Source organism: Callorhinchus milii, unplaced genomic scaffold, assembly GCF_018977255.1.
Source record: "Callorhinchus milii isolate IMCB2004 unplaced genomic scaffold, IMCB_Cmil_1.0 Scaffold3, whole genome shotgun sequence".
Lineage (NCBI taxonomy): Eukaryota > Metazoa > Chordata > Chondrichthyes > Chimaeriformes > Callorhinchidae > Callorhinchus > Callorhinchus milii.
This window is the reverse complement of record NW_024704744.1, coordinates 64,260,348-64,272,398: the sequence shown is the minus strand read 5'-3', so window position 1 is coordinate 64,272,398 and position 12,051 is coordinate 64,260,348. Positions and strand designations below refer to the sequence as shown.

Here is a 12,051-nt window from a genome sequence, read left to right as displayed (position 1 = left end):
TCTGTGTGGAGTAAGGAAACTTGCCCAAGGTTTCGCCCTGCCTGGAATTGAACTCAGGTTTCTCGCTTGCAAAGCGAGTGCTCTAACCACTGAGCTACAGGACTCCACATCTCTACCCTCCTCTCTTCCCTGTCCCTCTGCTCCGAGCGCCTACTCATAATGGGCGATTTCAACCTCTACCTAAACTCCCCTTGCACTACATCTGCCGATTTCACTGCCCTCCTCTCCTCCCTAAACCTTACCCTCCATATAAATTCATCCACCCACAACCGTGGTCATGCACTTGACCTCTTCATCACCCATGGCCTTGACATTTCCGACCTCAGCATAGTGGACCAGGCCATCTCGGACCACTTTTTCATCTCCTTCTCCTCTCACATCCCTCTCTCCTTCACCAAGCCCTCAACCATCCTCTACCGCCCTTGGAAAAGGCTATCCCATGAGACCCTCACAAAGGCCCTCACATCATCAAACATCCTATCCTTCTGGCTCTCCACCCACGGAGATCCTGAAGCAGACGTCCAGCTGCTCCATGATTGCCTCTCCTTCACCTTCAACTCCCTCGTGCCCCTGAAATCTAGGACCATCTCCAAACCCACCCGATCCCCTGGTACAACAACCATCTCCGCCGCCAAAAAACCCAAACCCGGCTGCTCGAGCCGCAGATGGCGGAAAACTGGCCTGACAGTTCACTGCCAACTGTGGCTCGAGCATCTCCACAGCTACCGCCGTTCTTTGACTCGTACAAAAACGGCCTTCTACTCCAACATCATCTTGGAGGCTAAACACAACCCAAAAATCCTCTTTCCACCACCCACTACCTCCTCCATGCCCCCCCTCAAGCCTCCTCAATCTTTGTATCAAATGCCAAGTGCGAGGAGGTCATGGACTTCTTTTCATCTAAAATACACAACATCCGCCAGGCAGCCTCATTCACCTGCCTCTTGTTCCCACCACCACACCCTCTCTGTCCCCCTCACCTTCCTCATCATCTGCTCCTACCACCACCCCCATCCTACATTCCTTCCTCCCCATCTCTCCTTCCTCCCTCTCACCCACCATCACCTCCATGAAACCCACCACCTGCTGCCTCGACCCCCTCCCCACCAACTTCCTGGTCACACAGCTCCCCCTCCTCTGCCCACTACTGGCTGACGTCATCAACCAGTCCCTCTCCTCCGGATCAGTTCCTGCCTCCCTCAAAACTGCTGTCATCAGCCCCCTCCTGAAAAAACCCTCCCAAGATCCCTCAAATCCCGGCCACTACCGCCCTTTTTCTAACCTGCCCTTCCTCACAAAAGTCCTAGAACGCGTTGTTGCCAATCAACTCCACGCACACCTCTCCTCCCACTCCCTCTTCAAACCCCTCCCGTCCGGTTTCCGCCCACAGTACAGAGACTGCACTTGTGAAAGTCACAAAGACATCCTCTCTATCTGTGACCAGGGCTCCCTCTGCCTCCTTGTCCTCCTGGACCTCTCCGCCGCGTTTGACACAGTCGGTCACGCCATCCTCCTCCACCGCCTTTCCTCCATCATCCACCTCAATGGGACCGCACTCGCCTGGTTCGAGTCCTACCTCACAAACTGCCAACAGTACATCTGCACAAACGACTTCTCCTCCCACTCTCACCCGGTAACCTGTGGGGTACCCCAAGGATCCATCCTTGGCCCCCTCCTCTTTCTGATCTACATGATCCCTCTTGGGGATGTCATCCATAGTCACAGGGTACAATTCCAACGTATGCAGATGACACCCAACTCTATTTTTCCACCGCTCTTTGTGACCCCCAGTCCCCTGATGTTCTGTCAGCCTGCCTGTCAGACCTCAGGGGCTGGATGAGCCTCACCGGCCTCCCCTCCACTACCATCCATAAAATCCAAATCATTCAAAACTCTGCACCAAACTCCGCTCCCCGATCACCCCAGTCCTTGCCAGACTGCACTGGCTGCCTATCCCAGAGAGGATCGATTTCAAGATCCTCACCCTTGTATTCAAGTCCCTGCACTCCTCTGAACCCCCTACCTCTCTGACCTAATCTCTCCTCAAAACAGTACCCGTTGCCTTCGTTCCTCCGGGTCTGGCCTCCTCCTCGTCCTCCGAGTCCTCCGCTCCACCCTCAGCGGCCGTGCCTTCAGCCGCTACGCCCCAAGGCTCTGGAACTGCCTTCCTCACTCCCTTCGTCTCGCGCTCTCCCTTCCCATTTTCAGGTCTCTGCTGAAGACCTTTCTTTTTGACCGCGCCTTTGGTCACCTTCCTCCCCCTCCCCCTGGCTCGGTCCCGGGATCCGTTACTATAAAGCGTTCTGAGACGCCGTCCGGGGTGGAGGGCGCTATATAAATCCAAGTTGTTGTTGTTGTGTAAGGCTATTTTATGACAAAGTATTTCTCTCCTTCTCTATAATAACAATAATCCTTGCGTTTGACATATTACCTTATCACATCTTCAAGACATCTCAAAGCGCTTCACAGAATATACTTTAAAGTGAATTTCTATCTAGAAGTTTATTTTGAATACAAAGCACTTTCGCAATATTTAATTTTAAGTCACTGAGGCAATAGCATCCCCTTTAACAGGGAATAATGCCATCATTAGGCATAGAGGCTTCATGTGTTATTCTTCGCTTATAAATTTGAGAATAACTCCCATTCTCTGGAAGCTCTCCCTCAACCCCTCCCTATTTTCAAAAACATTTTGAAAAAAAACTACCTCTTCAACTATGCCTACTGTCACTTTCCAAATTTTCCTTTCGCGCTCTAACCCCAGTTCGCCCAACTTGGTTTCTGGAACTGTGTTTAAAAAGTGATCAGAGATAATCTACTAGAATGCTATATAAATGCAAGTGAAATTGATCATTAAAGCAGGATGTCTTTCATGATTACAACTCCCAAATCAAAGACAAACAAGTACCTTGTAGTATTTTCTTCTGACATGCTTCCACATCCCATATAATGACATAATCATGAGCCGCTGAACACAGAAGAAGTGGTTCATACAAGTTGCCAAATGCCAGCGCAGTAATATACTTGTGATGTCCTTTTAATTCCAATGGCTAGACAAAGCAGAGGAATGAGACCATCAATAATTAATCATCCATTCAAGAAAATATGTTGATCTATCTTATCCAGAGCTTTCTACCCTAGACCATTAAATAAACAGACCATTTTTACCCATTGTGCAAAGTTTTATATTAATAAGTTTTATAATAATTAAACGGTTCTCTGCAACTAAGGAGGTAGACATAAAAAGACTAGTCAAGTCCATCTTAAATTCTTTGTGCCAAAAAGCTGAATGAAGACAGTTGAATATGTGTGACTAGTCTTTCCTAACTTTGGATAATTTGCTCAAGATACAACTTGCCATTTCTATTTTGAACTAATGAGCTTTTTCCAGCTTCTTGATATATTTTTAAATAAGATATTGACAGGCCATCAATTCAGAACTCATTTGTTGTAGCAAATTACAGTATTTGTTTTCGTCAATTACAATAGGACAGTTATAACACGCTTCGTAATTCACCTTATTCATTACTCTTCTCTACTATAAAATTCACTACACTTGACAATAATTATTGAGATGTTCTTTAAATGTAACATATAATCATAATCCTTGCCTTGATATAGCACCTTGCCATGTCATCAAGATGTCTCAAAACACTTCACAGGATATACTGTATAATAATAATAATAATAATAATAATAATAATAATAATAATAATAAGTGTGGTCACTGTGTTTTGTGGGCAAACACAGCAGCCCATTTGAATACCACAATGCCCCACAAACAGCCATAAAGTGAATAACCAATTTTATTTGGAGAATATTTAGCCAAGTAACCAGGTGAGAAAAACCCCTTTCTATTTCCAAATAGTGCCATGGGATCTTCAATGTCCATCTGACTGAACCTCTGCTTAACATCTCATCCGAAGGACAACACATCCGATAATGCAGCACACCGCAGCACTGCATTAGTGTGTCAACTTAAGACTACATCAATTCTAATTTCTGATGTGGGGCTTCAACCCACAACTTCCTGACTGAGAACCAAGAGTGTTACCAACTGAGCCAGGCTGGGGGGTGACACTGTATAACTCAAGTTCTGTCTTCCTATTGTGTTATTACTCACGTTAACCTTTTGACATTGTAGTTCATTTTCCAGAGGGCCTGAAAACAACTCTGATTTAATATTCTTTTCCTTCCTCTCCCCTTTTCCAAAACACAAACACTTGACGCTACCTGCAGAAGAGGTTCGCAGGTATTCCAGATGCAGATATCCCGTCCATGAAGAGGGAAGGCACAATAGTGCCAACAGCAAGCCAGCTGAACCTGGGACAGGTCAGTGTGAGTTTGAACACAATGTTTCTCAGTGACTATTTGGTGTACATTGACAGTCTCCACAGGCTGCTGCTGAACAGTGGCGTCTTCACACATTCTGAAAGCAAATGAATGGTAAAATAAATGAGAGAGAAAAAAAAGCTCCAACTGAGTTGGCAAGAAGTATTGGCAACTTGTTGACACGGCCTTTAATTGAATCTCACCTTTACACATAAAAGAAAAAAATGAGTCGCATAATGTGATGATTGATGGCTTCTTCAATATCAATAACATATTTCAAAATATCATCATTTGCAAATCAGTTGATCAAGTCAACAGTAACCCCCTCCCAGATTATTCACATCAGAGCTGGAATGAAGTGGTGACCAGGTCCCACTGACCACCAGAGGAGAAGGAAATCCACAAGCAGTGGAGTATATCATTCTGAAATCAATGCATTTTATAAACCCCGCGTTACAGGAATGTTCCTCATCGCCATCACATGGGCAGCTTCATCCCCAGATACCGAGAGCAGCTGAGCAACTCGATCACAGCCACACACCACACACTCACCCTCAGCAGCGAGTAACACACCCTTACCTGAGGGGCTGTGTGGGGGGGACTGTCATGTGGTGGTGTGTGTGTGTGTGGGGGGGTGTTATGGTGGTGTGTGTGTGTTGGGGGGTGTTATGGTGGTGTGTGTGCGGGGGGGGTGTTATGGTGGTGGGTGTGGGGGTGTGGGGGTGTGTGTGCGGGTGTGGGGGTGTGGGGGTGTGATGGTGGTGTGTGTGTGTTGGGGGATGTGATGGTGGTGTGTGTGCGGGTGTGGGGGTGTGTGTGCGGGTGTGATGTGGTTGTTATGGCTGTTGCTATGGCTGCTGTGTCTCAGGGACGGCAGCCGCGATGGCCCAGAATGAGCGATGGCGAGCGGCTCCCACTCACACTCACTCACACTCACTCACGAGCAGCCGCTCCGCGCTGTCCAGCTCCGCAGTTGAGGAGCCCAGTTATTTGCAGTGAATGATTGTGATCTCCTCCCCCGCCATCAGTCTCAGTGCCTGGGAAGTATCTATGTGTGTATATATATATATATCTCTGTATGATTCCCGTCCAGACTGAAAGCTTTCCTTTCTGATTTTTCACTGTTACAAAGTGTTGACTTTGACCATGATTGGCTGTTATTATAATAATAATAATAATAATATTAATAATAATAATTGATTGGCTGTTATTGGAGGACAGTTGGCTTAGCTTTTCCCTCCTCAGCTCAGATACTCCCCAGTCAGCAAAATTCACAATCGCCGCACTTCGCAATAAACCCTGTGAATTGCTTTGCAAACCTCCCCCCAGACCCTATATCAACTGCAAGGATTGATATTTTTTTCAATTGTTTTGCAAATGGGAAAAAAACACATACCGGCTTGGACGCCACAACCATCCATCAAAAACATTTGGAGCCGTATTATTTTTTGACATTAATATTATCAAATATTTTAAAGACGCTATAATAATAATAATACACTCCTTAAATGAGGCGTAGAACAATGTTTATGAACGCTGCGAACTGAACAGTTTTTCTTTAATTTTATGTTTTGCTTACAGTTCCCTCACTGTCTTTCCCAGAGCAATATAGCTCAACATCACTGTTTCAATGGAAGGTAGGTGTGTGTGTGTGTGTGTGTGGGAGTCGGGATGCAGATCAGTGTCTGACACACGTCGGAAAACGTTCTTCAGACTATCCAAACCAGAGTTCCACATATGTATGTCACCTACACCTGAACATTTCCCTGTGACTGGAAATGTGCATTCTCTCTCTGGAGGGATGCACCCTGCTCTACCTAATCTGGAGATATCAGGCATAGGTTCATGAGTTTCAAGGTTTGGAGATCTCAGAATGTTCTGGGGTTTAATCAGCAAAAACCACATAGCTTTCAATTGAGGGCACTATCTGTCAAGCTTCCTGCTGCTTATCCAGCTCGGACCCCTTATCCACAGGGCCTCGGCTTGCAGGACAATAGAGGGGCAGACCAGTGACTGGGGGGAGGGAGTTTTCCCACCCAGCTCCTATTAACCCTGCAAACCAAAGCCCTAATAGGTAGGCTGGTCCTAGCTAGACAAGCAGAGAAAAAGCTTGCCAGATAGTGTTGACAATGGCAAGCGTTGTGGTTTTAGCTGGTGAGACTCCAGCAGTACCCCAAAGCGCACACACTGGAGTCCCCAAGCCTTGGCTCTTGCCAACCTGCGCCTAATGCTTCCTGGAATTAGGTAAGCAGGATGCGTCCCTCCAGGGAGAGTGCACATTCCATTCCAACAACCTATCTCTGGGATTTCCGTGTGTAGATGGGATCATGGAATTATCAGTTTGATTTGGATATTCTTAAACATGTCAACAGAGGGTTGACTCAATTCTGACGTTCTGTTAACCTACACTTCATCTTGGAGGCAGCTCAGCTGATATAAGTGTTTGGGGACTTAAAGTAGTCCAACATTCTACAATCCCCCCCACCTACCCACACAAAAAAAGGAATGCTTAAAAATTATTAATAATGCAATAATGTTACAATGAAGAAAATTCACTTCCTGAAATAGGATAGAATGTGTATATCACAGCAAGGGAGATTTCATCTGTTTGTCCCTGGAGTAGGCAGGGGGCGGTACCAAATGAGAACAAAAAGGAAGTGAACATATTTCACTTTTTAATTCAAAAAGCCTTTCAGATGAGAGGAACACATTGAGATCAACATGATCCTGACCAAGTTGCTGGAACCCAAATTGGTCACTGGCTCGTTTTTCATTTTAACTGTGATTTAAAAAACACTGTACTTCTTTAGAGACTTTCTTGCAGATCTCATGCCAATGTGGTCTGTGGTCATCAATATTCCAAGTACTGTCAGGAGAAGAATCTGTTTGACACCTGTATAAAATATTCAGACTGTCAGGAATGTGGCAAATTAGATGGCATCCCTACAATGTTAATTTATTAAAAAGGTAGACATTTCAACAAAATATACTGTATATAGTGCTAAGAAGTGAAAACAATTGTATCCATAAATCTAGATTGATGAACTGTTCAAACTACTCTTGACAAGTTTCAAAAATGAAAAATAAAACCCACATTTGTGGTCCAAATATTGGACTGTTAATACTTTTGTCACTTGAAGGAACTGAATGTCTCATTTGTTGTCAGTCTGTTCTACCATTAATATGTTTTTTTCTGCTTAGACAAAACACAAACTTTCTTCCTTTCAGTAGCTCGTAGCATGATTCAAGATATGTACAACAGAACAACAAAATTACATTTATATAGTGCCTTTCACTGCACTTCTCAAATTTTTCCTCTGCAAGCTGCATATTATTCAGAACTCTGCGGCTTGTGTCCACTCCCACACCAGGCTCCGGGAACCTATCAACCCCGTTATTGCCTGGCTTCACTGGCTTCACATTCCTCAGAGAATCGAGTACAAAATCCTTCTTACCTTCAAGGCCCTCTGCCCCAATCATAATAATAATCCTTGCATTTGATATAGCGCTTTTCACGTCTTCTAGACGTCCCAAAGCGCTTCACAGAATATACTGTAAAGTGAATTGACTGTATATTTCTGGTTCCAAAACCCCTGATTGTCCACTGCCATGGGACATCTTTCCAATGTGAGGAGAACTATACAAGTGTAATTTATTGTTGCTGTTTTTTTCACATCGGAAGGACGTTCCATTAATGTTTTTTGGTAGTTTTTTTGCTCTTTTTCTATTTCCCAGATCTATGGCCTTTGGAAATTTTTGGGAGACAATATTTCCAAGTTAGTAATAAAAAGACATACATTGAGGATTATCCCCAGAAGGGGAAGTGGTTATAAGATTATATACACAGGGAAATGTTAGAATGTCTGTTGAAGCCAATTTCATCCAAAAACTAATCGGAAGAATCAATGGCAACTGCCCACTTTTGTAGGGAAAGATATTTCTGTACTTAATGCAGATTTATGTCTCCGAGTGACAAATAGTTTCAAATATGCTGACATTATGAGGAATCAAATAAATCCACAGTGTTCCTAGCAGGGTCAATGAGGATTCCTAAATATGCAGGATGCTGTTTTGCTACAATCAATCAAAATAGTGAAAGCACCTTTTTTAAAAAAAGAAGAGGGTGTTTATCAGCCACATCTTGTGGTGGAGTAACAGGTTCCTGTTTCGGAATTGCTCATACCCGATGCATTCAGTGGAGCCTGTCCAGAATCCATTATGTAGAGACAATGAGAGTAGGGCCAGAAGGCACACAGCTGGTTTATGTATAATTCCTACAGATGTGAGAAGCTTGCTATTTTTTTCTATTTCGCTATTGAGATTAAAAAAAAACCTACTGGGCATAAGTAACTCAGGACCACTGTAGAAATATTATTAACTTCTGGGAATTTCAAAACAAATTTCAACAGATGAATTAACAGATAATGAAAATGTATCAGTCAAATTTTTAACAATACATCAATCTTTGCACTTGATATAGCACCTTATCACATAATCAACATATCTCAAAGTATAGAGCCTGTGTATTTGTAGGCGAATGCAGGAGCCAATTTGCACCCCTCAATTTTATAACACTTGTATTTAATATAGCAACTTATCACATCATCAAAATGTCTCAAAGTGCTTCACAGGATTTACTGTAAAATGTAGTAACTGTGTATTTTATAGACGAGACTTTGGTTTAATGTCTCATCTGAAGACCCCACCCGGAATCCTGGACAACAAACCAAATAAAATTGGTCATTCACTTGATGGCTGTTTGTGGGACGTTGTGTGCAAATTGTCTGCTGCATTTATCTAACAAATATGCAGGTCACTACATTTTACAGGAAATCCTAAGAAGCACTTTGAGGTGTTTCAACAATTTAAAAAGGTGCCATATCAGAATTATTATAAATAAAAGAACATTAAAATAAGTGGGTATGCGAAAAGGCCAGTGGGCATCTTGAAGCTCATGAATTCTCCAATCTTTGCAACTGATTGTATCAGTTATCTTCGGCATCTTTCCCTTGCCCACCCCCCCTTGACTCCATTTTGCAGCTTGGGTGCTAAACCAGGATTGTCAAGTGCCTTGAGACATCCTCCCGACATGAAAGGCACTATATTGTATTTTGAATGATCAAAATGATTTTGCCTTTCTTACATTGTGTGTTAAATTGTTAGAACAGTATCACTCTTTGGAGTCCAAATTATGGTATTTTTCCAAAGAAATTTATAGCACAGGCCATCGTGTTTGTGCTGACTCTTTTAAGAGCAATCCTTTCAGTCCCATTTTCTCCTTGTGGGGGTAGGGGTGTGCGGGTGGGGTAAATCTTCCTGGGGAGGAGGTATGCAGGGTATTCTTGGAGCTGAACTGGCTCCAAGGTGACATGTTTGGCAATGGAATGTCGGAATTGAGCCAGCCCTAAGTGGCGGTATTGGTAGGCTACTTCCTGAGCCGGGGGGGGGGGGGTCTGCGGTATTTCAGGGCACTGGTGATGACAGCCCAGTCAACCTGGCTCATTGGTAGTACTTGGAGAGACACACCAGTCACTGGGGTCTCGTCTGCCCATTCAGATGAATATTAAAGATTCCAATGGCGCTATTGAAAGAGCAACGCAACTTTCTCCTGGTGTCCACTCAGCTCCTGTTAACCCTGCAAGCCAAAGAGCTAATGGGTACTGTCCTCCTAGCTAGACTCACTGTGGGAAAGCTTGTCACAGTGCTTTCAATGGCAAGCTGTACGGTTTTAGCTAGTTAATTTCCAGCAGTACCCTAATGCACACTCTGGGGTTCCCAAGCCTTAGCTCTTGCACCTTATATTCTCCAAAATTAGGAACGCAGGATGTGTCCCTTCAAGGAGAGAGTGCCTATTCAATTCCAATACAAAGGAATTTCTACATAATAGGTGGGATGCATGGAACTCTCAGGTTGGCAATGGAATTGTCAGTGGCAGTGACCAATATTATTTGGGGCAGTTTTGGCTAGTACACCAGGGGAAATACCCTTCACTTTTTAAATAGTGCCAAGGCAACTTTAACATCCACCTGGACAGGAAGACATTACCTCAGTTTAACATCTCATCTGAAGGACGGCACCTGCGATAATTCCACACACCCCCAGCACTGCATTGGAGTGTCAGCCTACGTTTGAGTTCCAAGTCCTGAATGTGAGACTTGCATCCACAATTTTCTGATTCAGAAGCGAGAGTGTCACCAACTGAGCTAAGCTGACACACATTTTCACTACACTTGACATCAATTACAATGAATCATTTGAAGAAGTTTCACTGTTTTAGGTACAATGTCAAATGTAAGAATAATTTTGAGTGAAACAATTGGGTGAGCTGGCTGTGAGGTCAGCAATACTGCATCCAGGTGCCAGGGGATAGGAAGTGTTAGAAGCACGGAAAGCTTCACAACAAATGGATTCATTACACACAAAGGCCATCAGGTCAGATTCTGTGTATGGGAAAACACGTATAGCAGCAGTAAAATTGCCATGGAAACTCTTATTTGCAACTTTTCCATGTCATAATATAAGGGGAAAAATTCCACCTGGGTCTAGATTTACTACATTAATGTAGCATTTCACAGCAACCAGAATTTGGCAAGTTGTTAAATTCAGTTTTAATTTTGAAGTTGGGTTTATGTGGCTCTTAAAAGAACTTACAGAAAAACAGCTTGAAAATTAAGACCATATTTAGGAATTCGGCAATTTCTGCAATCGGAAAAGCTACATAAACGGAGTAAATCCATTCTAGACCAGATGGAAATTCTGCCCCATAGTGTCTAACAGTGCGATTTAATTTCACATTGGAAATGGATCCCTTCCTCTGTAACTGTTTTCATCACATCTCAAGCTCTGTAAAGTTTCACTGATTTATTATGTATCAGAATTATTTTTTAAAAATTGAAGGCAGCATCGTGTGATTTCAATTTTTCATAAGTTATCAAACTTCACATCTTTAAATTAAATTGAACTGAAAGGGAAGTGATATTTCCACAAGGATTTGCTGAATCAATATAAAACACTTAACTCAGTGCCAGGAAAATCAAATCCCTGGACCAGTCTCCTTATTGCTGGTTGCCTAAGCCTTTACTCTAGCTTGTGTGTTTAACCTTTTCACAGCTTGCAATGCTTCCAATCTGCCTTCAAGATTACCGTTTTCAAAAATGATACAAGGGAGCCCTCTATAGATCAATTTGATTTGAATCTGATTTCTGTTTAGTGAATTTGTGCTCACGAAGGTGAGGGTCTTGGTATTGGTATTGCTGGTACATCAAACATTCCTAAAACAGTTATCTCAATTTCAGCATTCGCCATATGTGCTCATGTGATATTTGCTCTTTTCCTATTTCCCACATCTATAGTCTTTCTTAGAGGTGTCCAACTTAGTGTCATTAGCTTATTTGCTGTTACTTGATTTGTGTGTCTCAGGTCAGTATAGTTGATAAACAATGCCTGAAATTAAAGAATCAGATTTCATGATGCAGCATTGTCATTCTCCAGGGTGAATAAAAATTGTAACTTCATGCCCACAACCCTGTGCTGGAGTAAGAATGTTAAGAGTTCATGCCCACTATACTGTGAGGAGTTTTTAAAGTGCTGCCTATTATTGTGTACTTGAACAGGTGAGGACTGTGAAGAGGCTATTCAGACCCAGTAATATGTTCTATTGTACCACAAATTCTTAAGATGATACAACAAATATTTTCTCATGAACTACACAGGGAGGTG

At 43.2% G+C, this 12,051-nt stretch overlaps 1 protein-coding gene across 1 annotated transcript in view; it reads right to left on the bottom strand.

Annotated features, from left to right (window-relative positions):
• Positions 1-4,428, bottom strand: part of wdr27 (WD repeat domain 27) — a 215,713-nt gene extending 211,285 nt beyond the window's left edge. The window contains exons 1-2 of the mRNA XM_042333122.1: positions 4,234-4,428; positions 2,909-3,050 (exon numbers count right to left, since the gene is read on the bottom strand). Of these exons, the coding sequence (XP_042189056.1) occupies positions 2,909-3,050; positions 4,234-4,428 (337 nt within the window). The remainder of the gene's footprint in view (positions 1-2,908; positions 3,051-4,233) is intronic.
• Positions 4,429-12,051: the final 7,623 nt, after the last annotated feature.